Raw genomic sequence first — 27,819 nt, forward strand, 5'->3', positions numbered from 1 at the left:
GAGCGTCACAAAGTGCAAGTGCAATACTCCTGAAACCCCAGCTTTTCCACAAAAAGAGATTGAGTAACAGAGCCTTCTCTGGCATGGCCCCAAAGATTTGGAACTCTCTTCCTCCAGAAATCCGTACAATCTCCTCGACCGCTTCCTTCAAAACAGAAGTGAAAAAAATCCTAATGCTCAAGTTCCTGCTTGAATGGGCTTGGCTATTAGACTACACGACTGCCCTGTATTCGCTCGTCTTGATTGACTTTGGACATGATTATACACTCAGGAAAACCATTCTTTAGCATGCATGGTACATACATATGTTTGAATGTTCCTCACCCATTGCTGTATCAGCCCTAACCTTATGTGAAGAGTTCCGACACTTACAGGAGTCTTGCACGCGTCTTGTATAATTATGTAACGAACAAATGTTTTTGCTTCCCAATACTGTATCCCTCTCACCCAAAATTGTGAAGCGCTCTGATACCCGCAAGGTTCATGTTCGCACTATAGAAAACTTTATAAATAAATTAAAATAAATAAAAGCCAGAAGTGGCTATGTGGTTTATCTACTATGTAACAACAAACCAAGAAAGGTCAGCGAGTGTGAAGTCACTTTTTCACACCATTCATCGATTCATTAAAAAAGAAACCTGGCACAGGTGTAAGTTTCTAATGATAAAATAACACAAGGGTATGGGTGATAACCGGCCTAGTTCCCGTGCTTAATTTGAGCAGGTGGGTTCTGGGGCTCTTAATTGTCAACACCGGCGCTTGTGATAGTCTGCCACGAGGTGTCGCTGTCTGGCTAATTTAGAGATAACCACCACTACAAGTGATAACCATCCTAGTACTGAGCATTTTGATACAATTTTATGCTGTAAATATCTCTGAAAGAGACAGGCTGTGCAAAGAATCTGTCACTTCTTGTTTTTAGCTGTGATTACAGCAAAAACAACAAAGCATTCATTAATTTATTGTTTGTAATTTAGATAGAAAAACTACTACTTATTCTGTGCTCCTTCTAGTCAAATAACACTACTTCGGAACGCGTGGCGGTAATTATAGCGTGGGCAGGTAAATAGTGCATGAATTTACTGGCTCACCAGATTACGTGCTCACAACATGCATTTAATGAATGCGATATTTAATGTATGTCCATGGTTGTGTGAGTTACTTAAGGCATCCGTTATTTGTCACATGCAATATTTACTGTATTCTGTAAATAAAACCCAAGTGCAAGTTTGAGGGGTCATTGAAAACTAGTAGTAAATTATCCCCCAAAATACCCCCAGCCCAAAGCAGCTAGTAACAGTTCCAGAAAGAGTCGGCAATAGAGGAACAGACAGAAAACAACACCAAAGCTCAACTAAAAATAGCACAACATTTCACAAAAACTCAATACATGCACTTCTTGAGCTGGAAAAAATCATACACATCTGTACACAGGGCCAGGCCTACAAGCAGACATGCATTGAGGAATCATTCATGGGTTGACTGCAGCAGAACACACTTCCACTCCACTCTACACCCCGGGCCGGACTGGCCGTAGCGGACAACGGGCATTTTTCCCTGGAGGGTGGAAGGGTTGTGGCTGGTTTTGCAGTGGTGGGGGACCAGTTTTGTTACTAGAGTCCGGATAATCAGTGGTGTTGAAATCTCGGCACCCAGTTTCAAAAGCAGCAGCACTTCACACTTGCACTCAAAGGACAGTATCCATGTCCAAAAGTCCTACTGCCTATTAAAAGTTAAGCAGGTTTGCTCAGTAGTGCAGATACACTTTGCTGTGGAATTTCCAAAAACACTCATTCCTATGTCACCAGTGTGGAGGCCCAAGGGCACTGGGGAGCTGGTGTTCCAATGACCAGCAGAGACCAGGGCTGACTGGGTGGCTAGTGAGTGTTCCCAGAGGTGCTCTACCTGAAATGGTGGAGAAACTTGGCCTGACCCAGGAGAAGGGTTAGGTGAGTAAGGTTCCTAAAAATGCCCCAACATGCAGATCCTCCAGTGTTCACTGCTGGTCTTCTGGAAGTGTGGAACCAACATGAACGCTGCAAAAAATGATTTGATCCGCACACACTACACACTAGAAATCAGCTCCACCAGGTGAAATAGTTCACACAATTCTTTATTCTTTGAGTCTTTTTTTTCTTCTTCACAGTAGCCAACACGTTTTGTCCGATTAAAGGACTTCTTCAGGGCTACAAGACTTAGACAATATACAAAAATGTAAAAACATATTTATAAAATACATATACATATGCATAGCTTCTCTATTTACATGTTTACACTTTTGTTCTATGAGCAAAACATTAAATTAATTGTGAGGCCATGATCTGTTTTGCTCATAGAACAAAAATGTAAATAAGTAAACGCATTGGCTACGGTGAAGAAGAAAAAAAGACACAAAGAATAAAGAATTGTGTGTACTTTTTCACCTGGTGGAACTGATTTCTTGTGTGTTGTGTGTGCGGATCAAATCTTTTTTTGCAATTGTCTGTTGTGAAAGTTTTTCACAACATAGGAAACTAAAAGAGTCCTATTTCCTTTGGTCAACACACCACATGGTTATAAAAATGTTCACAATATAAATAAGTGCGGTTCTATATCCTGGACCCTTTTTGTAAATCATTCAACGCGAACGCTGCATCTGAATGTGGTATTCATTCATCAGTTAGCACTATCTCAAGTCTCTTTTTTGCTGAACATGCTATAGAGAGGAGGGTGACAAGACCACTGATGCTTTCAACAAGTAGTGTTTATGGGAAAAGTTAAGGGAAAAGATCATTGGAACTCCCCGCTCTCCACACATACAAGCTTAGCCTCAACTCAACTTGTTTTTGAACCAACACAGTGTTGGGTTTCTGAGTTTTCTTGATGTTGTGACTGAAATGGCCCAGAAGGAAGATGCATAAGTGGGAGGAGTCACTCACCTACAAACTGCACCCCGAAGTAGCACGCTTCCGTCAGCAAGGACCAGCGGATGATCACCTTCTCCGATGTGTACATTGAGTTCCACATGATGAGGGAGATACCTGCCCAATGGAGAGACGAAGCCACATGTCACTGCACCGCCCATCACAATGAAGGCAATATTGGTGTTTCGGTCATCAGTGTTATAAAATAGAACAACCTGCTGTGCACGGCCAGAGGTCATGATCAGTGGGCACAATGGTGTGGTAAATACCAGTGCCTAGCCACTGGTTAAGTGTGGCCCATTAACGAGGACCTGTGCCCAGCGCCCGCTAAGCAGCCCCATAGGCGACCCCCTCTGCCCATCACTCGCTAAGCATGCCCCATAGCCTAGCCCAACGCTCACTAAGTGTGCTCCGTAGGGGAGCCCATGTGCCCATTGCTCGGTAAGCATGCCCCATAGGCGAGCCCCTGTGACCATTGCTGGCTAGGCATGGCCATAGGCGAACCCATGTGCCCATTGCTCGCAAAACATGCCCCATAGGCGAGCCCCTGTGCCCATTGCTCGCGAAGCATGCCCCAAAGGCGAACCCCTGTGCCCATTGCTCGCAAAGCATGCCCCATAGGCGAGCCCATGTGCTCATTGCTCGGTAAGCATGCTCCATAGGCGAGCCCCTGTGACCATTGCTCGCAAAGCATGCCCCATAGGCGAGCCCATGTGCCCATTGCTCGGTAAGCATGCTCCATAGGCGAGCCCCTGTGACCATTGCTAGCTAGGCATGGCCCATAGGTGAGCCCCTGTGACCATTGCTAGCTAGGCATGGCCCATACGCGAACCCCTGTGCCCATTGCTCGTGAAGCATGCCCCATAGGGGAGCCCATGTGCCCATTGCTCGCTAAGCATGCCACATAGGGGAACCCATGTGCCCATTGCTTGCTAAGCATGCCCCATAGGGGGCCCATTAAGCATGCCCCATATGGGAGCCCATGTGCCCATTGCTCGCTAAGCATGCCACATAGGGGAACCCATGTGCCCATTGCTTGCTAAGCATGCCCCATAGGGGGGCCCATTAAGCATGCCCCATGAGCATGAGCCCATGTGCCCATTGCTCGCTAAGCATGCCCCATAGGTGAGCCCATGTGCCCATTGCTTGCTAAGCATGGCCCGTATGAGAGTCTCTATGCCCAGTGCTCACTAACCCTTTGCCCATAGGTGAGCTCCTATGCCTAATGCTCACTAACCATAGCCCATAGGCGAGCCCCTGTGCCCAACGCTCACTAAGCATGGCCCATAGGTGAGTCCGTATACCCAGTGCTGGCTAACCCTTTGCCCATAGGCGAGCTCCTATGCCTAGCACTCGCTAACCATGGCCCATAGGCGAGCTCCTATGCCCAGTGCTCGCTAACCATAGCCCATAGGCGAGACCACTATGCCCAGCGCTCGCTAACCATAGCCCATAGGCAAGTCCCCTATGACCAGCGCTCTCAAAGCACGGCTGAACGTTTTGTATAGAATATTACATCAATCTATGTGGGGAAAAAGCCTTTACATCATTGCTTGAATCACGCTGTGCCTTAACAATGCGGTCCGAAACACAAATACGTCTTTACAACACATTTCTTTATCACACAAGCCGCTACAAGGTCTTGCCTTAAGGAAAGCAGCAACGGACTGATGTTGTACTTTAAGTTCAACACTTTCCCTACTGTTGCGCAGACTTGAGTACGAATAGTAGTTTATACTATTCCAAAGTCCAGCGCTTTCCCCTAAGGCAAGTCAGTCGTTGCTAGAACTTGCGTGGTAAAGGAATATGTTGTAAAGACGCATTCATGTTTGGGACCGTGTTGTGAAAGCAGGCGTGGTAAATGCCTTTGTGGTACCGACATACAAACATCATTGTTATAAATTAGGACATCCTGCTGTGCGGTGAGGTTGATGGTCACAAGAAAGGTTGATACACATTTATCACAAACAGTTTTTGGCTCAATGTAATCCCAAGACTCACACCACAGTAAGGGTAGTCCATCAGCAGTTACACAAAGGCACAACAATCCTTCCAAATGTTGTCGTGGTGGTGGTAGGTATCACAGCAGTGATGGTGGTGTGTGTGATGCACACTCTAAATGTCTCTCCTCTATTATATCCCAGTCCCCGTAGCAGGTGAGGCACACACACACACACACACACCACACACACAAACCACACACCACACACCACACACACACACACACCACATGCGCACACACCACACGCGCACACACCACACGCGCACACACACACACACACACACCACACACCACACACCAATCACACACACACACACACAGCCACACACACACACACACACACACACACACACACACACACACACACAAATCACACACACACACACACACACACACACACATGCATGTCCACACAAATGGTTCCGTGACAGTACACTAGCATTTTTAATTTCTAACATTACTCTTATGTTGCTCTAAATTAACTTGAATCCTGTATACAAACTTCAGTGGAACTAAAAGAAAGACTTACTGTAGTGGCATTATAACCAAATAAGGACTGGGGATAGAGCAGATAGGTAATGGTGGGACAGCATCATAGCTTTTTATATCTGCTAAAATTGAATTAAAATATTTATTTTTCATTTACTGTAGAATGTAGCTAGAGCATTTTCACAATGGGTATATTTCGTTTCAATTTCTTTGCGCAGATATTATATTACAGAGCCTTAGCTCACTATGTCCAAAAAAACATTGGCATTTCAGTGGTTGGTGAAACATCCACAGGTAACTGGATTGTGAGTTGTTTCAAGGATCATTCAATGTGTTTGAAATGTATGGAGAAATATACAAGAAATAGAATCTTCGATTGAGAATTAATTGACGTGAATGAAGAATACATGCAAGTGACATGCTAGAATTTTTTGAAGTTTAACTTTTTCTTTAAATAATTTTTGGGAAATCAATTTAAAAATCATGTTTCACTCGAAACTATGCATGGGATAAAGTGATGAAAATTCACACAGCGCGTGATCACGCTGTGCGGTGCAGGCAGGTAACAGAGGCTCTGACCTCACTGCTTGCAGAGACAGCAGGGGACCATATCACAACTTTTGCAGCAAAATGACTTCCTAACGGAGTGCAATCCGTGAAGGTACCAGGAGAACACACCTTAGGGATTAACACTCAATTCGTGGATTTTAAACTGATCTAAAACATCTGTGTGAGGAACACATGAGCATGTCTTGGTAGAAATGCAGCCCTCCTGAGGTCAGAACCATGCTCTGGCATAAGACTTAGAGCCGCTAGCTCTAGCAGGTGAACTAGGCTTCGGACCAAGCACGTAGGATGCCAGAGTGAGAAGGTACATAGTACTAGGATAAAAATGATAATCTCCTGCATCCCACATTATCCTATGTCTGGTAGCTCTGGGCTTATGGGACAGGAGTTCAGAAAAGAATCCACCAATTTCCATAGACACCAAGCAAAAAATGCCAAATATATTTTTATTGCATAATCAATTATATCCTTTGTAATACAATTTGCACCAATTTCAAATACAAATTTTAAAAGATATCAACAATATAAAATAGATAAAGTGTTCTTTTCAGTAAAACTGCTATCTGTCAAAAAAAGTGCCAGAGTGCCAAAGTGCCAATAGAAAAACCACGTTAAGCTCCTGCTTTTTTCTTGGCGTGTGTCTTAACCGGCAGTTATGGGCGATGGAATATTTAGCTTCCAAAGTACTCTCAACGTGGCGCAAGGCCCATTCCATAAAGACGTATAGTGTTAGCTTCAACTTTCTGCACCAGCTCTAAATGAAGTCAACTAGATAATACCAATTGTAATGATGGACCACCCGCTCAAGCAATGGGACGGAAGGATTGATTTAGGATTAAAAGTTGGACCTGTTGTGGATTTTTCATTTACAGAAGAAGCTAAGAGAATTGATTATTATTTTAGGGTCGAAATGTGGCCCTATTAAGAGTTGTCGTTGACCCTATCAAGACCCAAATCAATGATGAGGACTATGTTGACATTCACCATAACCTGGATGGAAGCGGTTCGATCACTGTTATTGGAGCAGGTAGTTTACAGCGCTAACAGGGACACTGTAGGGAGGTGTGGTCAGTTGTCTTTGTAAATAATTTTGCTTAGAGCTGATACTGGAGCCTTCATTTTCTAGTTTCTTAAGGATTGGTTTCTTTTCCTTCTTTAGGACCAGTGTAGCAAAGGTTGTGATGAAAATGTGTTGCCCTCTGATGATTCCCCTCACTACACAAGACAGGATCCTCTATCACTTAGAAAGAAGTTGTAATTGATGACCTCTGTATTTACTTTTGTCAATTTTAGCAATAACAGGTGTTCGATAAGGGTTCACTCGCAGGGGGGTTCACAACTGGAGTGGTGAAACAAGTGCGAGCAAGTTGGTCCAGAAAGTGTCCTGCACGCCATGTGCGGCATCGAACAACATGTCCAAGATAGACTTAAACGAAGATAACCACACACTTAAAATGGTGCATCAGTGCTCTCCTCAGGTTTGCCTAGTTTGCCCAGAGCCAGATTTTCATTCTTGGTATTTCAAGGGCTGTATTTTATCTCCACACCTGCACCTTCTTCTGTTATCAGTCACAACCTGTGCATAAACACCACCAGCCAACAGCTACAAAATGACATGAGATCAGTGCAATATTGACTATCCTTCTACAGAATTCAATGTGACATTGGCAATCGGTCACACAAGCCAAGCTCCTTGAGGCTGTTGGCCTACAGATCCAATACTCACTGAGAAGAGCGCCTCCGTAGAGCCGAATGGAAGTCTTGTTGCTCACTGAACCCTCATCAAAGACAGCATCGTACAGCTGATCTGGGAAGGTGAGGGCCTGTAGGTAATAAAACAAGAGGACAGGTGTTAATACTCTAGATCCTAGTTCACTCTAGACCTTTGTGCTCTCTGAAGCGTTTCTTGACCTCTCAACTTCAACGAGGAATTTACCTCACCCTGGCATTATTGTCATCAACCGTGTTTGTGTAGCACTTGCAAAGTTAAATTAGATGTCTTCCCTGAAACAGCCAAACAGCATGGCATCTGGAAGCCTGGGGAGCTTATGATCACATCCCAAACAGGGATGCAAAAGCAGCACACACTGACAGATGCGGTGTCGCTGGACAATCCCATTCCCCTAGTAGAGCTCAACACAGAATTGGCAAACTACAACACGTAGGTAGGTATAGTAACTAGGAAGGATGCAGACAGCATGCCCTAAAAAGTGAAGATGGGTCAATGCTGCAAGACCCATCCTCATGACTTCAGTCCCCACACAATCTCTAGCTTCAATTCTTTTTGTGTTCTCTAGAGAATCACTTACCTTACCCAAGCTTATCCAAATTCCATTATAAAGTATTGGCCAAATCATAAACTCCAGTTGGCAGCCCCCTGTCTTACTGTGTCAGGAGACCCTAAAATTTAACAGGACCGTGTATCTGAGTCGTACCGGATGAGTGCACATTCAGGTAAAATTTGTAGCAAGTGGTGCATATTAAAACAAAGTGTGCCAGTAATATTGTGCAAATCTGGACAGGATGCTCAGACACCTTTATAGGAGGGTGTGCGTGTGTGTGATGGTGCTCTTTACACCTGGGCATTGCCTACCTCTTATACGTATTACGTGTCTCTCCAGCCTTTGGAGTAAACACTGGTTTCCCTGGCACAGTGGAACCACGAGCTGCTTTGCTTCAGCTCAAACATACATTATTCTATAATATTAAGGAACCAGTCCGTCTTGGCCACAAAATCTGCCAATATGGCCTTCTTGACTGCTCTATTGACAAATAGGCCATAGTAAGCCTTAAAGTCCTCGAGTAGCCATCCGTAGACACTCACACAACAATCATCGCATTGCCGTTCAGTTGCATGGATAAACCAGGGTGACCAAAACTACCCATGGTCCTAGACGAACCTCAGTGTTTGTGAGCACATCTGGAGAAAATGGAAGAGTGGGGACTAGCACTGAACAAGGCACCAGCCGTGGACATCTGGGGTCTATAGTGATGCATTACAGATTCTCGAAGCTCCAGTGGCTTGCTCTTAACTTTGGTTGTTTAATAAAAAATGTAGCTTTACTCACCCTAATTTCAACAAGGGGTTGAGCTCTCTACTTCTACTATATACGAGGGCTTTTGGTGGAGAGGGGTCTCAAATAGTAGAATTTAGCTTTTAAATATAAAGATCAGGCAACGTTTAAGAATGCATGTATTTATTATTGATTTATTGAATGTTTTTGTAGAGCATTGACTTGTGACAGACAGCCACGTCATAGAATTGCTGGATACGTTAAAGTCAGCTCTTAGATGGATCTATAACCCTCTTCCTGGGTGCTGGGAGATCCTCGACAGCAGTGGATTGTAGCGATAATGTAGATTAGTCGAACTATTGTTTATATACAGGACCATGCCCAATAGCTACAATGTTTGGAGAGAGGCTTTCAGAATTATTGATGAGAAACAAGTTACTGACACTCTACAAAACACTAGTGTTGGGGGAGGCAAACAGGTAAAGTTCAGCTACTAGATCAGCATTTGTTCGATTTGGTTAGTACTGGTGTTGGATAGGCAACTGCTTTGTACATATGATTACTATATTGAAGGTAGTACTTGGGCTCACCAATCATCATCTTCAATGCTGGATCATGTGTCTCTGCAGTGGATCAGAGATCTTGAGTGGATTATTTGATCCAACTATTGGTCAACTATTGGAGCAGGACCAACTGCTGGAATGTTTGCTGAGACCCATCCATGAACAAGTTACTTACACCCTACAAAATACTAGTTAAGGACAGAAGGGAGAAGAATAGGCGTATAAGTAATTCTCAGACACAAATTTTCACGAACCGCCTTTACTGTCACTCAAAGAACTAGGTGATGGCATGTGACCTCGTGAGGCATTCGATAGCATGGCGGATCAGCATCCCCACGGCTCATGTTAATCTGCCAGCTCGCTACAGCAAAGCAGCAAAAACTACATGAACTAAAGCATGATATGCATGGATAATCCATGGATTAGTAGAGGCAACAGCAGCCTTTGTAAAGATCCAGAACATCAATTTAATGAGGTCAAAGCATTAGAAACGGATGATCTGAATCCCTAAATCTGATATCCTATTAAAAGCCTACTCATTTGCTAAAAGGAGTAAAGAGGATAATATTTGGTATTAAAAAACACATAATTACAAGATCACTACACAAGCGATATAATTCTGTGATGCAACTGAAGGTCAGCAGTTTAAACTTCAGGAAAATGCACCGGGGATTATATGCAAATAGGTCGTTACACAAGGTTAACATCTGACACTATCAGGGTTGAAAGAGTAATAGGAAGGTGATAGTTTCAGGAAAGAGCAGCTCTTACAAACTAGTTGATATTATGTTAGTAGATGGGAAGGGAACATACCTTTACAATAGGTTAAATCAGGTTATAATCCTATAAGAGTATCAGGACATATTTATATCCGACCGCTGACTTGAAACATGTCATTATCCTACATCTGGATGGGGATAAATGGATATCCTGCATGTAATTATTCATCATGGCGGCTGGGAATGTGCTTCTATCCTACAGCTGCATAAATCCATGTTGCTATCTGATTGTTGTATTATTAAAATCCTAGTTCTCGGTCAAAACCGGTCAGCCCTGTACGACTTAACAGTAAAACATTCTGACTGTTAGTAGGATTCCAATATCTTCCCATCTGGGAATGGGGTAACATTATGTTTCAGACTAATGGATGGAAACATATTGTTGCTATTGCTTTATGGAAAGACCTTGGTATTAGAATATTGAATTGAAATATGGTGCTTCCTGCTGCTGGGTGGGACCAGGAAAATTGATACCAGCAAATTTCCTGCTACTGGACGGATGGCAACCACGTCTGTATCCCAGAGTTGAATGGGAACTTGTTTACGTCCTACAGCTGGATCGGAAACCTTTGGTTACTTATTTTGTTGGACGATAACATATTGATACCACACTGCTGGATACAAGCATGATGTTCCCTGGTGGGAAAATGATGATTCTTGCTTTTACATTGGATGATGATGCTTGTATTGCTTGATGGAAACAGTGATATCCTACCATTAAAACATGTTCTTTAACTAGAGCTTCACAGGAACATATAGGCAACTCGGAGATGGATTGAAACGTGTTGCTATCCATTTTACTAGACGACGATATGTTATCCAATTGCTGGACTGGAACTTATGAAAATCATGCTTTTGGGTCGAATCTTGTCGCCATACTATTGTACGGATGGATATATAAAGTATTTCTATTGCATACACTGAGCCAAAAGACAGCGGAGTGCTGTACATGGTCAAACGCAAGCATGTAGTCGGCAAGTAATAGGAGTTGTGAGTTGTCGACAGTTTGCATCATGATGTAGTGTTCTTTAATGAGGTGAGTCTTCAACTCGTTTCTAAACTAGTACAGTGTTGGTGCGATCCTGATAAATATGAAGATTTTGTTTCACATCCTGGGTGTCTAAATGGGAAAGGCATGCTGCCTTGATTTTTTCTTTTTTACACCTCTTAGGGTACAGTCCAATGAGGTCCTGGCAGCGGGTGTGCTGGGAACCACCAGTTCTGGTGAGCTTGTCTGTAAGGTAAACGGGGCACTGGTTGTGATGGATCTATCAACTAATCACAGCTTTTTTGGGAAGATACTGAAATCCTACTGTTGAGTGGAAGCAGCCTCCTGGTACTGGATTGGGATATCCTACTGTTGTACCGAAACGTGTTGGTATCCATTGACACAGTCACAAAGATATCACTTCTGTTGTTAAATTGACCTACAATGACAGCAGGTTAGAGCATGATATTAAAAAGATCTAAAAATACTGGCAATGCTGCGCTGTATACATTGCCATCAATACTCGTTGGTGGGGTATTTGTAAATGGAAATAAGTTAACTTCATAAGTTGTATAATTTAAATGTTTTTGTTTTACTTGTTCCAGATGATCAGAGAACATTTGATTTTGAATGTTCATGGCACAAAATTCATTCAAATAATACCTTCTCTAAAGGTTTGGGCTGGCATAAAGTGGATAGAGGTGGGAAAAGGGCTGGTGGCATGGACATGGTATACGTTGAGTAATTATCAAGACAGTGAAGAAGACATATATGAAAAAAGGGAAGTGACTACAAAGAGAGGAATTAACATGATAAAAGGGGAAATCGCAAGAAAAGGATTTAGAGTTAGAATCAGTTAGGGAAAGAGTAAGCCCAGTGATAATAAGACTGAACTAGCAACAAAGAAATACAATAGTTCTGAGGGTGAACTCAGTGGTGCCAGATCAAGAGAGTAAAAGGTAAGAACGCGATAGAAGAGCATAAGAGTCATGTAGGTGGGCACGAACAGTGTGAAGTTGTGAGCAGAAATATTTTGAAAGATGGCAGGAGAAAATGGGTGCGAAGAGAAGGAAATGTAGGGGTTGGGAGAACTGAGGGCAAGTGATTTACTGGGGAGGGGATGATCTTGAAAAGGGAGTAAATGTGATAGAGCGAGCGGAAGAAATAGATGAGAATAAACAGTAACTTTCATTAGCGCGGCAGGTGCAGTAGCACCGGGGCACAGAAGTGCGAGGGTTTGCTGTGTCTGCCACACCAAGTGCTGGTGGGTATTTGCATTGAGAAGCTGGAAGTGTTCAGCTTTAGGGCAAGGGCAACCTTTCTAAGCTACTGGCAGTTTTCAGCGTGTCAAATGTCCTAAAGTTCAGTGATTAAAAGAATTCTGGTCCAACTTAAATATTCCATTAAAATAACTGGATTGGCTGCACTAACATTTAGGAAGGAGATGCTCACTGTTCAAAGTAAACATGTAGTAAAATTGAGACTGGAGCCCAAATAGGAGTCATTGGAAAGCACTGAATGACTGAATGGTGTGTCACTCCTGTAGAGCTCCCTCCTAACAGTCTATGACAGGAAGTCACCTTAGAAAAGTAAGTGGCTGTGCAGTGGCCTGTGATGGCTCCCACCCAACCCCTTGCCCTGTAGGCTGCTGTGACTGGCCCATGATGATGTACAAGAGATGGTGTTCAGAGGAAATTGTGAGCGACCGCGGTCCACACTTCACATCGCGCCAAATGAAGGAGTTCTTTGTTCCCAATGGCCACCATGGAACTGCTTTGTATCACCTGCATGAAAACGGGCAGGTAGAATGATTCAGTCTGATGTTGGGTGAGAGAGATAAATTAATTCTGAGGAGTGGGTTGAACTGGAAGGAGGAACTATATAAATTGTTATGGAACTACAATACGTTTACCCACAGTATCACAGGCGCGCGGCCGCTCATCCTAGTGCAGGGGTCAGTGCTTTCTTCTAAGGTTAGTGCTGGATGGATTATCAAGGATGGTAAGAATGAGCAGAAGTGTCCCAAGGTGGGTGGAAGGGTGAGATTCCATTAAGAGGGATATCTCTCCTGGCACTGGGAGAAGGCCGCGTGTTGGCCATGCAACGTCGAGGGGAAAAATGAGCACATGTAAGGTTAGGAAACTATTTAGGAAGGGGAGGGAGGGGCCTAATTGGTCACAACCTAAGAATATCATTCAAATGAGAGGCAACACGATTGGTTCGGCAGGCGGGGGATTTGTGCAAATCCAGAAATGAGGCTGAGGGTCATCCCAAAGAAGTCACTGTGTAAGAGACTGCTACAGTCTGTTCCAATATTATATATGTTTATTTGTATGCCCGATGGTGGCACCTACTGATACATATAGAAATGTGGGAATTTTCATTCATTCCATTGTTTCTATTTATTTATTTATTTTGAAAGTTTTATATAGCGCAAACTTGACCACCGAGGGTATCAGAGCGCTTTACAGATAAAGCATCACCAAGTTAAAAGCATTCAAAACAGAATAACCTAAACGACAAATACAAAGTGAAAATTGTCCAACAATCTAGTGGAGGCAAAGGAAAACATATCGTAAATAACAGAGGGTGAAAAAAAGATCACAATCTAGAATTCATTAAACAGGTGGCTGGGGAACAGAACAACGGGTATGAGCCCCGAATCAGAGGAAGGTGCCAGGCTAAGGCAGAAATGTCTTTATCAGTAGTCCTTTGGCTTCTTTTTTCGCCCCGACTGTTCGGAAAGGGGGGTGTCTTGTGTTTAGTATGACATGCTCCAAAAGTTTGATGTTAGAAATGGAAACTGGAATGATGAGAAGGTGAGATGCGTGTAGCAGCAGCAGTTTATGTTGAATGGGGATGGGACAGACGAGTGTTTCTTTTGTTCTTCAATAAACCCAGGTATCCACTACATCCTGGTGCAGGAAGAGGACACTTAAGACAACAAGTACAAACAGAATCTGGGGGTCCTTCTGGGTAGCCAGAGGGCTTCTGTGGAACATGTTTGGAGGCCACTATTGACTACTTGGAGAGATTTGGGGACTTCAGAGCAGCGGTGAAAGCCCCAAAGGAGCCACATTAGAGGAGCGGGTGGGGACGTGAGGTCACTGCTCTCTTCCCCCAACACTTCCAACATGCATGGTGTAGAAACAAAAGTCAAAGGCAAACTGAAGATATCAAAGGGTGGGCAATGATTGCTTACCATGAGTGCAACACCTGTAAACATGACCGCAGAGACGAACTGCCATAACCTATGGATGAGACCAGGATAAGAGTGAGAGACATCAGAATAGAAGAATAAAACAGTATCATTAGACAAGCAGTAGACCCCCCACAGTGGCAAAACACAAGATCAGGTTGAATAACATGCACTAAGCCACAATAGAGAGACGAAAGAAGGGGAAAGTGAAACATTTTGGACACATTGAAACAGAGAGAACAAGAGGTCTTGTGAGAATCATGACAGACATCAATACAGAGGCAATCTTAGATATCAATGTAAGGCACATCTGCAGCCTGTCCTAGCAGTAGAGCTGAGCACTAGTGATAGCTCCAGCCTGTCCTACCAGTAGAGCTGAACACTAGTGATAGCTCCAGCCTGTCCTAGCAGTAGAGCTGAACACTAGTGATAGCTCCAGCCTGTCCTAGCAGTAGAGCTGAACACTAGTGATAGCTCCAGCCTGTCCTAGCAGTAGAGCTGAACACTAGTGATAGCTCCAGCCTGTCCTAGCAATAGAGCTGAACACTAGTGATAGCTCCAGCCTGTCCTATCAGTAGAGCTTAACACTAGTGATAGCTCCAGCCTGTCCTAGCAGTAGAGCTGAAAACTAGTGATAGCTCCAGCCTGTCCTTGCAGTAGAGCTGAACACTAGTGATAGCTCCAGTCTGTCCTGGCAGTAGAGCTGAACACTAGTGATAGCTCCAGCCTGTCCTAGCGTAGAGCTGAACACTAGTGATAGCTCCAGCCTGTCCTACCAGTAGAGCTGAACACTAGTGATAGCTCCAGCCTGTCCTAGCAGTACACCTGAACACTAGTGATAGCTCCAGCCTGTCCTAGCAGTAGAGCTGAACACTAGTGATAGCTCCAGCCTGTCCTAGCAGTAGAGCTGAAAACTAGTGATAGCTCCAGCCTGTCCCAGCAGTAGATGTGAACACTAGTGATAGCTCCAGCCTTTCCTAGCAGTAGATCTGAATACTAGTGATAGCTCCAGCCTGTCCTAGCAGTAGAGCTGAACACTAGTGATAGCTCCAGCCTGTCCTAGCAGTAGGTAGACCGGAACACTAGTGATTTTCTCTGGCCTGTCCTAGCAGTACACCTGAACACTAGTGATAGTTCCAGCCTGTCCCAGCAGTAGATTTTAACACTAATGATAGCTCCAGTCTGTCCAAGCAGTAGCGCTGAACACTAGTGATAGCTCCGGCCTGTCCTACCAGTGGAGCTGAACACTAGTGATAGCTTCAGCCTGTCGTAGCAGTACATCTCAACACTAGTGATAGCTCCGGCTTGCCAGTATGGCTGTACGCTAGTGATAGCTCCAGACTGTTGGTGCAGTACATCTCAACACTAGTGATAGCTCCAGCCTGCCAGTAGAGCTGTACGCTAGCGATAGCTCCAGACTGTTTGTGCAGTACATCTCAACACTAGTGATAGCTCTAGCCTGCCAGCAGAGCTGAACACTAGCGATAGCTCTAGACTGTTTGTGCAGTACATTTCAACACTAGTTATCACTAGTGTTGAAATGTACTGCACAAACAGTCTGCTAGCCCCAGCCTGTCCTAGCAGTACACCTGAACACTAGTGATAGCTCCAGCCTGTCCTCGCAGTAGATCTGAATACAAGTGATAGCTCCAGCCTGTCCTAGCAGTAGAGCTGAACACTAGTGATAGCTCTGGCCTGTCCTAGCAGTAGAGCTGACCACTAGTGATAGCTCCAGACTGTTTGTGCAGTACATCTCAACACTAGTGATAGCTCAAGCCTGTCCTAGCAGTAGAGCTGAACACTAGTGATAGCTCTGGCCTGTCCTAGCAGTAGAGCTGACCACTAGTGATAGCTCCAGACTGTTTGTGCAGTACAACTCAACACTAGTGATAGCTCCTGCCTGTCCTAGCAGTAGAGCTGAACACTAGTGATAGCTCCAGACTGTTTGTGCAGTACAACTCAACACTAGTGATAGCTCCTGCCTGTCCTAGCAGTAGAGCTGAACACTAGTGATAGCTCCAGACTGTTTGTGCAGTAAAACTCAACACTAGTGATAGCAACAGCCTGTCCTAGAAGTAGAGCTGAACACTATTGATAGCTCCAGCCTGCCCTAGCAGTAGATCTTAACCCTAATACTACCTGTAGCCTGTCCAAGCAGGATATATGAACACTAGTGCTAGATGTAGCCTGTCCAAGCAGTACATCTGAATACTAGTGATAGCTCCAGCCTGTCCTAGCAGTAGAGCTGAGCACTAGTGATAGCTCCAGCCTGTCCTAGCCGTAGAGCTGAACACTAGTGATAACCCCAGCCTGTCCTAGCAGTAGAGCTGAACACTAGTGATAGCTCCAGACTGTCCTAGCAGTATATCTTAACATAAGTGATAGCTCCAGCCTGTCCTAGCAGTAGAGCTGAACACTAGTGATAACCCCAGCCTGTTTGAGCAGTAGATCTGAACACTAGTGATAGTGCCGGCCTGTTCGAGCAGTAGATCTGAACACTAGTGACAGCTCCGGTCTGATTAAGCAGTAGAGCTGTACACTAGTGATATCTCCAACCTGTCCTAGCAGTAGATCCGAACACTAGTTATAGCTCCCACCTGTTCGAGCAGTACACTAGTGATAGCTCCAGCCTGTCCTAGCAGTAGATCTGAACACTAGTGATAGCTCCAGTCTGTCCTAGCAGTAGTTCTTAACCCTAATACTACCTGTAGCCTGTCCAAGCAGGATATATGAACACTAATGCTAGCTGTAGCCTGTCCAAGCAGGAGCTCTGAACACTAGTGCTAGCTATAGTCTGTCCAAGCAGTAGATCTGAATACTAGTGATAGCTCCAACCTGTCCTAGCAGTAGAGCTGAACACTAGAGATAGCTCTAGCCTGTCCGAGCAGTAAATCTGAACACTAGTGATAGCTCAAGCATGTCCTAGAGGTAGAGCTGAACACTAGGGATTGCTCCAGCCTGTCCTAGCAGTAGAGCTGAACCCGAGGGATAGCTCCAGCCTTTCCTAGCAGTAGATCTGAACACTAGCGATAGCTCTAGCCTGTCCTAGCAGTAGATCTAAACACTAGTGATAGCTCCAGCATTTCTTAGCAGTAGATCTGAACACTAGTGATAGCTCCTACCTGCCCTAGCAGTAGATCTGAACACTAGTGATAGCTCCAACCTGTCCTAGCAGTAGAGCTGAACACTAGTGATAGCTCCAGCCTGTTCGAGCAGTAAATCTAAACACTAGTGATAGCTCAAGCATGTCCTAGAGGTAGAGCTGAACACTAGTGATAGCTCCAGCCTGTTCGAGCAGTAAATCTAAACACTAGTGATAGCTCCAGCCTGTCCTATCAGTAGAGCTGAACACGAGTGATAGCTCCAGCCTGTCCTAGCAGTAGATCTGAACACTAGTGATAGCTCTAGCCTGTCCTATCAGTAGATCTGAACACTAGTGATAGCTCCTGCCTGCCCTAGCAGTAGATCTGAACACTAGTGATAGCTCCGCCCTGTACGAGCAGTAGATGTGAATGCTAGTAATAGTCCCACTAGTTCGAGCAGTAGATCTTAACACTAGTGATTGCTCCAGCCTGTTCGAGCAGTGCGCCTGAACACTAGCGATACTCTAAATGTGCCACTCAGTCCTTTTGCCCCACGGTGAGCATTTGTAGAAGAGGCTGAGACAGCAATGGCCCTATGAGAGCGCCTGCGTTCACTACTCCAAGAGCATATACTCTACACTGCACGTTTTTTAAAAGTCTATATGTTTTTTACGGGGGCTTTTTATGAGTTTTTACTTCAATAAATACCTAGAGTGAAATAATGACGAATCATCCATAATGTGTTCTGGTCATGCATTGGTTCTCGTGGCTGACAATGTTGTCTTGTTTTGTGGGAAATGTTCACCCACGGTTGAAGCTTTTACTAAATTTGCCAACTGTGCATAACTTTGCTGTGACACAATAAAATACACACAACCTTATAAAGAGATGCAGAGTATTACATCTGTAGAGAGGCAAAGACTACCAATGTACAGCATATGCCTCCCTCTGCCTCTCTCCCCTCCCCCCAAACCCCTACCACCTCGTCTTCCCCAACATCCCCTGGCCCAGCCCAGCAGCCCCTGCTGCAGGGGCCTGGGCAGTGAAACACATGTCCTCATCACGTTGATCTACAGAAAGGCCGGTAATACACCTGGGCTCAGATTTATCAAAGAATTGTGTTGCCCATGAGTCACGCAAGGTGACGCAAGGGCAACGCAATCCATAAGTCAAATTTCACAAGTCACAAAAAGCCACCTTGCCTATTCCTGTGTGGCTAGGCAGTTCTAGAGTAACAAGGCAGCACAAGCTGATGGCTTGCTCTACTCCGCTCCAAGAAGGCGTTACATGGGCGGAGAGCGAGTGTGCCCACACATCCACTCATGCTTTTTGGCCCATGTCAAAATGGTATGTCTTGTTAACAAAGGCGCAACAAGCAGAAAAATCTTTATTTCTAATCATTGAGGAAGCCTCTATGGGTTATTTTGTTTAGGAAGGTATTATCCCTTCTTGCACAAAAACAATCCTGCCTGTAATGCAAGAACCATGTCACCATGGTGCAATGGTGCCTATACGGGTGCCACTAGTGGGCCCAGACACAGAGAGAGCGAGAAAGCGCCATATCTTGGTTAATATGGCACAGATTGTCTTGCCGCGTTGCGCTGCGTTGAGGTGCACCCGTCCATATCTTGATAAATCTGGCAGCTGATCTTCCGCAGGAGATGGTGCTATGTTGGTAGCACAACTTGTGCAGAGCAGAACATACTCAGGCAGACAGAAGTAATCACACCCTGAGCAAACTCAGGTAGACAGAAGCAATCACACCCTGAGCAACCGCTCCAGAGGCCGTACCTGAGTCCCAGGGGTTCCCGCATAGCAAATTTGATCTCGTTGCCCAGCACCTGGCTGATCTAAAATGGAAGAATGAGAAGAGAAGGAGCAGGGGTTAGAGGTCATCGATGAAAGGGTCAAGGGGGGTTTTGTGTCAGATACAATAGATACACAGTGCAAACAGAAACGCACCAGTCAAAGCCAACAGCACGAGAGAATACACACTGAAAGGCAAACACCCGCACAGAGACTCCCCTCCCTCGACCTCTCAGGGACATGTAGCTTTATCACTCAGCACAAATGCATCAAAGGAGTGTGAAAGAAAGCCCTCACAGGAGGGGATCAGACAGACACGTCTAGATTAGTGACAGCACTGGGACCCTGGCAGTAATGCGAAAACGGTACACGCTGCAGCGGGGTTTGCACAGCCCTGTAACGATAATCATTACATGCAGACTGTTGGATTGTGTCATATTCTCACCCCTATAAATTCGACTGTGTGAATGAGATTAGAGACATCGACACAGAAAACCGCAGGGAGGACAGATTTCAAAGACAGTCTGTAAAAACATCCTTTTGCAGGAAGGGAGTCATTCAGTAGAAGTTCACCATAACTAAAGAGTCCTCCAGTGGCTCAAAATAGAACTATTGTGATTCAAACTTTCATCAGGCTGATTACTGAAACATACCTCTCTTTCACTTCAACGAGAACGACAAATCCTGAGCGTCTGGGGTAAATGGTTAATTGTGAAAACTAGAAGCGTGTGCAAAACAAAGCAAAAAAGAAAAGTTTTTATTGATCAGCAGACTCGCTATTTAGTGTGTCCAGAGACACAATTCACCACCCCCGCACACAGAGCAGGACACACCCTCGACCACATCTTTGCAGGAGGAACTAACATACACTGCACCCACACCACGCAGCCCCTGTGGACGGACCACCACTGCATACACTTCACCTTCAATACCACCACCGCACTCAAACCCCCCGCGCCCGCCACGACGGAACTGGAGCAAGATCACAGAGGAACACCTCAACACCACCCTTCGTCTAGACCCCCCCAATGCCACGACTGATGCCAACTCTGCAGCCAAAGAACTCCACCGCTGGATCTCCAGCTGCACCGACAAGCTCATCCCCCTCCACCACCCCACTAAACAACTCTCACCGAAGGCCGCCTGGTTCACCACTGAACTCCAAGAAGCCAGACGCACCTGCAGACATCCTCGAGAATACCTGGAATAACCGTAAGACCACGGAAGACCTGAACAACCACAAGAATGCCCAGAACGAATACCACCAACAAATAAGGGACACCAAGCGGACCTTCATTAAGAACAAGATCCAACCCAACCCCAAATAACTTTTCAACGTCACACAACAATTCACCAAACCCCCCAGCGAAGCCATGGACATCACACCATCCCAGAAACTCTGCAACAAGCTCATCTCCTACTTCCATCTCAAATCAAGGCCCTGTACGACAACTTCAACGAACAAACACCGGACACGACCCGCCTCTACAACATCGACAACCGTCCGACCATCATGACCTGGAATCCCGCCACTGTGGAACATGTCACCGCGACCATGACTAACACCCACTCTGGAGCCCCCACAGAACCCTGCCCTCCTCACATCTACTACAGGGCCGCCACTGGCAACGCATCCGAACTAGGATGGACCATCAAGGCCTCTTTCAAGTCTGGCATCTTCCCAGATGACTGGAAACGGGCGGAAGTCAAGCCCCTCCTCAAGAAGCTCTGGGCCGACTCGACAGACCTGAAAAACTACCGAAGCATCTCCCTGCTTCCCTTCGCTGCCAAAGTCACAGAGAGACTCGTAAACGCGCAGCTGACCACCTTCATCGAAGAGAACTCCATCCTAGACTCCTCACAGTCTGGATTCCGCAGCAACCACAGCACTGAGACCGCCCTCCTCGCCGCCAAGAATAACATCTGCATGCCACTCGACCAGGGACACACCGTGGCCCTCATCCTACTAGACCTCTCCACAGCCGTCGACCCCATCTCACACTGCACGCTCACAGCCAGACTTCAAGAAGCAGGAATACGAGGAACCGCCCTCAACTGGATCCGATCCTTCCTCTCCAACAGAACCCAGAGTATCAGACTCCCTCCCTTCCTCTCCGAACCAACAGAGATCAACTGCGGTATCTCCAAGGATCGTCGCTCAGCCCCACGCTCTTCAACATCTACATGGCCCTCCTCACCGCCATTGTCGGACAGCACGGGCTCAGCATAGTCTCATACGCCGCCAACACCCAGGTCATCCTCTGCCTCTCGAAGAACCCTGAAGACACCAGAGTCGTCTTCCAGGCAGGAATGAAGGACATCGCACGCTGGATGAAGGACAGCTGCCTGAAGCTCAACTCGGAGAAGACCGAAGTCCTCATCCTAGGACCCTCCAACTTGGCCTGGCACAACACCTGGTGGCCCCCTGCGCTCGGGAGTCCACCCATCCGTACAGACCATGCCTTGAACCTTGGCATCATCCTGGACTTCTCCCTCACCATGACCCACCAGAACAACTGCGTCGCCTCCACCAGCTGCAACTGCCTTCGCATCCTCCGAAAGACCTGCAGATGGATATCCCTCAAATGCAAAAAGACCGTCACCCAGGCACTCATAACCAGCAGACTGGACTACGGCAACGTCCTCTACGCCGGAATCAAAGAACCCTGCTGCACAAGCTCCAAACCATCCAGAACGCCGCTGCAAGACTCGTCCTTTGGACACCATGACACGAACACATGACCCAACACTTACAAGACCTCCACTGGCTCCCCGTCAAGAAGAGAGTGACCTTCAAACTTCTCACCCATGCCTACAGAGCCCTCCACAACATCTGACCCAAATACCTCAACGAGAGAGTCTCCTTCCACGTACCCAAAAGGAACCTCCGCTCCGACTACCTCACACTGGCAGAGACCCCCACATCCGCAGAAACAGAGCTGGTGGACAAGCCTTCTCCTTCGTTGCAGCCAAGACCTGGAGCGGTCTCCCAGCAAACATCAGACGCTCCCTGAACCTGCAAACCTTGAGGTAGAACCTCAAGTCCTGCCTCTTCAACTGAAGCGGAGCAGCCCCCCCTCCCAACCTCAGCGCCTTGGGACCCTAACGAGTGAGTAGTGCGCTTTATAAACGCCTGATTGGTTAAATGATTGAATCCACAGATAATTTATCACATAGATCTCACAATACAGTGAAAAGTGGCAATCAACCCAACACCTGTGAAATATTACTACTGACACTACTACCTCTAGCGCCTGCCTGCAGAGGAGCTAAATACGTACACCTGTACAACACAGTAATAAACTCAGTTGTGCAGAGACATGAAAGAATACATGTTTGAAAGTATTTTATAGCTATGTTAGTAGCGTACAGGATTATTCACAAAGGTGACTTGCACATGAGTTATTTACGCGTAAGTTTACTCTTGCAATTTTAAGTAACTGTATTGCATTGGCGAATCACGAAATATCAATGTAAAGGTAATCAAAAGTTCAGATTGACATGACTCCTCCCCTAAAAACAAACAGTGGGTAAAGCCAACTTAAGAAGTGTAAGTTACTACTGCCAAAAAGAAACCGTTCTAAGGCCAGAACCGCACTTGGCCAATCACTAATACTGCAGCACTCTCTCATTGAGAGTAATAGAAGTTAACACTTAAAATAAAATCCCGAAGGAATGATGCTAATATAAATTTTTAAAAAATTAAGTATCTACACATTTGAATATATTATATAATTTAATATTAAAAAACGAGGAGCTGTGGGATCCATCGTAGTGGGAGTAGATCATGTCCTGGAGGTCGAGCAGATCATACATCAGGAGGGATCCATCGTGGTAGGAGTAGATCATGTCCTGGAGGTCGAGCAGATCATACATCAGGAGGGATCCATCGTGGTGGGAGTAGATCATGTCCTGGAGGTCGAGCAGATCATACATCAGGAGGGATCCATCGTGGCCGTTCACAGTGTACCGCTGACTGAGATGCTAGACTGGTAGCTCAGGTTGGATATATCCTTAGTAGGACTTGTTGGTTTAATGATTTGATTAACATTGTGCACACTTTGTGTCCTTGTGTGTCCTTGGTTCATATTCTAAGTATTAGTGGTTTAATGCTCAGGACATGTGTGCCCACAAAGCGCACCCAAGGCGCTATAGTATTACAGAAGGGGCTGCAGTTTGTGCAGACCCTTCGTTAATACTGATAGCACTGGTGCACATGTAGCGCAAGAACTATCTCTAGAGGGCTTTCACTCATTTGCATTGGGTTGTGGCTCCATGCAAATGTGGGAATCATTTTGTCTCTGCGCCAGCACTGTGAAACACGGAGTGGCTTGTAAACAGCTGCTTTATAATTCACTGAATGTGTTGCCCCCAGGGCACGTGCGGGGTCGAGGTTGTACTGCACCTTTAATTGAAACAGGCTGCAATGCAACAGATCACAATGTCCCTGTTTGCGCCCGACACACCTCTTTAAAGTTGTTCCATGGTGCAAACAAGGACAGTGCGCTCTATCTGTAATACGGGTAGTCGTGTTTGTTGTCCTTGTTCAATTTCGGACTTCCAGTCTGACAATGCCGGGGAACAAGAGTTCTCTTGTAGACCAGTCAGTTGGTTTCTAATGTGGGTGGGTGTGATCACGCTACGCGTGCAAAGATGGATGATGCTGCAGGCTGCCGCCTGGAGGATGCTCTTCCAGACTCAGGTGGATCTCAAAGATAGCGACCACGTGGCAATTTGTCTCCTCCAGGGGCATAACACAGGCACCTGCAGGGGACCCTACCCTTCAGGAGGCGCACAAATCAGTCTACCGCCAATGGATATCTGTTTCAGGGGCCTCTCGGCACATGCTCAAGATCTGGGTGAGTGTGGGATTCCATCATTATGCGTTAAAGTTGGGAAACAACCAGAACCTAAGTCCTGGTTGTCTTTTAGTTGGGAAGAGTCTTCCGGTCTCTGGGTGTGAATGAATGAATTGCATTCTCTTATTCTGTACACTTCCTATGGCACTTTTTTGTGGGTGTTTGCCTAGCTAAACAGTGTTGTCAGAGTGAGTTTTGTACATTAAAGTGCAATCGACTACTGTAACGCAGTAAGATTTGGGGGCTTATTTATGAGAGCCCTGTGTCACTTGTGCACCACGTTAAGTAGTACATGGATCAAGCACAGCTCTCAAAGATTTATATAGCCACACAGAGCCACCTGGGGTGGTTTTGAGAGGCCTCATTAATAAGGAGTAAGGTGACAGAGCACAAATTCCTACCGCACTTTACTCTGTGCCTGAGAGGCGTTCTATGGGCATAGCAGAGGGTTTTCCCATGCAACATCCATGGATTTAGACGCTGCCCAGATTTACAACGTGATGTAAACCTGGGGTAGCACCCAATCTGTACGCCTCCTGACGTAAGGCGTAATGAGGAGAAATATGTGAGTTTCTCTTCGTTTTTTCCTCTTTCCATGTGTGCTGCTTTCTGCACCACAAATACGAAGAGGAAAGCGCCCCGTAGGATTGTTTTTGTGCAGGAAGGTGTATCTTTACATGCAACGGAGGCAGCCTTGCACTATGGTGCAAGGGTGTCTACATTGGCGCAAGGGTACAGAAATGGCGCCAGCGTAGGAAGAAAGGACAGGAAGGCACCGTGGGGCATATTACCAAGGGCCTTATCGCCGCTTTAGCGGGAAATTTTCCCGCTAAAGCGGCGATAATTTTATCGCCCTATTACCTAGCTGTCGCTAACACCAGTTAGCGACAGCTAGTAGGAGATAGCGATCATCTTGGGCCCCACTTTGCATGTTAGCGATATTTATCACTAATGATATGCAAAGAGGGCGTGCCAAGATGTTAGCGACTGTAAACAGTAGCTAACATCACTATCTCCTATTACCTACAAAGGCGTACTTTTGAAAATATTCGTGCTAAGCGCGATTATCTCCAAAAGCTAACACCTGCCCTGAGCAGTTCTTAGCCATGTTATCCAATGGGAGGTGGATAACATGGCTAAGAGCATTAGCCCGGTAATGCATGAATATCGCTGACTTTTCAGCAATATTCATGCATTACGGCCGATTTTTATCGCTTTTGAGATAAACCTTGATAGTAGCGATACAAATTGGCGGAGCTCGGCGATAATAATATTGCTGCTAACCGTGTTAAGCGATAAATATTGCTTAATCTTGGTAATATGGCCCTGTGTTGTTTAAATTTGGTGCATTCCTGTCTTTTCACTTTGCGTAGGGCAGCTTAGCAAGCCCTACACCAAAATGCCATAAATGCGGCCCTTGGTGTTATCCACGCACATGGAGAGCCTGGCGACCCTCCTGAATGTAGGATGTGTCTCGGATCCGAGTGAGGGGGTATCCTCTGGGGCGTGATGGCATCAGTCCTCCTTATCTGCTCTAATTCTCTTTTCATGGATATGTATCGGCCCAGTGGGAGCCTTGTTGTGAATGGCAACCAAGTTGTCTGCAAACCAGGCGTCTGTGAGCTCCAGTACGTGGGCTTCATGTTCAGTGATCAGATTAATAATGCACAGATGCAAAGACCTCTGGCTGGTGTCCACCACCTTCTGTACCTTCAGTAATATCATGAAAGTGCATGTGAATATTAAAGCCTAATTTATCTCTGCCTCAATATGTCAGGGCCAGCAGGGATTAACATAGAGCAGGCAGGATTTCACTGCAATAATCCTAATGCCACACGCCTCATGTCACTTTATGCCACAACTGCCAGTCCTGCAGGCAGAGCATCAAACAGCAGGTTCATATCCAGGAAACAAACCCCTAAGTCCACACAAGAAGGATGAAATGACAAACCTTACCCTGCATTGCATGCACACTCCCAAATTTGAAAGGAACAAAAAGCAAATGAATATTGCATATATAAAAATAAGGTACAGCGTGCCTCGGAGGCCAAGATTTCTGTGTGTGAGCACTTGTTCAGCAGTCCCGAGGCAGTAATGGGTGACTCAGGTCGTGATATTCAGGGCCAAATAGCCCTGGTGCCCCAATGTTTAACTGCACTATTACCCAACACTGAACGCCAAGGACACCCCTTTAGCACTTGACTCTAGGGGGTGTGTGGTAAGAAGCCTAAAGGCCTGGCTTAGTTCTATAAATTCAATTATATCCAATGGGATTTATATTTCAGCGGACGAGATATCCAATATAACTCAGGCTCTAAGACTTATTCAGGGAGGTGGCGTAGGGTAAGAGACTCAGAACTCAACAAACAGTAAATAACACTCCATAAATAGTTGTGCAGGCGGGACTCTGGTTCAACAAAAGACAAATACTTTATTGCAATATCCAATTACATCTAGAATTACTGCAGGTAAATGCCAAAGTCCTGGGTGCTAATGGAAAAGGTTTCCACTGGGATTAGGGACAGTGTCCGAAAGAAGCATTTCCTGGCCGGTAGCCTTGTGAGGATGGGATCTCAGTGCTATCAGGTTCTGGGACTGATCCTTCTTGTAGCTCACAGGTGGTTCCCTTCCAAGCACTATCCACTTGTTCAGGGATGAAGGACACAGTGCTTGCTGTCTGGGTAGGTTTGCGCAGTCTCCTTGGCAGGCCGTGCTTGCTGCATCACTGTTGGCAGCAGATATCGGGATGCAGGACATTGAGGACCACAGCCGAGTGAAGCTCCAAACCTGGCCCAGCCGCTGAAGCATGCGACAAGTCCCAGCACCTCCAACCCACTCATAGGTAACAGCAGTGCAGCTCCACCCTGTCCAAAGCGTGCCAGAGGTGGAGCAGCGCGAGGACATGGGGTTGCTTCTTGAGTCTGACTCTGGACCACCTACAAACGACTCGACTCAACCAAACATTTGCCCACCTCTGGTTGCCGCAGTGGCCTTCTTCAGGATGGTCCTAACTTTTCCTTGCCACTTTTTGGTTCTGGAGAGTCCAACAGGGTTGGCTTGTAATAGCGCTGCAGCATTTCTTTGTGCTACTCTTCCCAAGGGAACCCACTTCCAGTTGAGTTTCTGGTTAAACTTGATCTCAGCTTGTCACTGTGAACACTGCTGTGGAGACATGTCCAAGCCTCATACCAGACACTCTCTGCCTTGCTTGAGTACAGTGAGAAACATCAAAAACTTCTCCCTAATTTTGCTTTCTAAACAAGGTAATTGTTGGGACGGGAAGTCTCCTGCATGTCTCTGGAGAGAGTGCTTCCCCTGCCTTATGCTAATCTCTAGGCAAGTCACTCAAAAGCTACTGTATAGTTTCTAGATCCCTACCTCAGTGAGCATGACAATCGTACATGTCCACTGAGGGTCTCCCTGTTTACCTGGATTGAGACCCTAGAGCTTGGCTCTGAGGTCGAGGGGGCATGCCTAGTGCACCCCTATTTTTCAGAGAGTGGCTACTGCCCTCTCTATTATGGCTGTGGTAGACTGACAGTGGTGGCAGCAATAAATCTATAGTCA

General features: G+C 45.8%; 1 protein-coding gene across 2 annotated transcripts in view; it reads right to left on the reverse strand.

The window, feature by feature from the left end:
* TP53I11 (tumor protein p53 inducible protein 11) overlaps positions 1-27,819 on the reverse strand; it is a 466,547-nt gene that overhangs the window by 21,027 nt on the left and 417,701 nt on the right. For both annotated transcript variants that reach the window (XM_078684361.1, XM_078684362.1), the window contains exons 4-7: positions 19,379-19,437; positions 14,508-14,556; positions 7,688-7,784; positions 2,919-3,020 (exon numbers count right to left, since the gene is read on the reverse strand). In XM_078684361.1, the coding sequence (XP_078540487.1) occupies positions 2,919-3,020; positions 7,688-7,784; positions 14,508-14,556; positions 19,379-19,437 (307 nt within the window). The remainder of the gene's footprint in view (positions 1-2,918; positions 3,021-7,687; positions 7,785-14,507; positions 14,557-19,378; positions 19,438-27,819) is intronic.

This window comes from Lissotriton helveticus, chromosome 3_2, assembly GCF_964261635.1.
Source record: "Lissotriton helveticus chromosome 3_2, aLisHel1.1, whole genome shotgun sequence".
NCBI classification, from domain to species: Eukaryota; Metazoa; Chordata; class Amphibia; order Caudata; family Salamandridae; genus Lissotriton; species Lissotriton helveticus.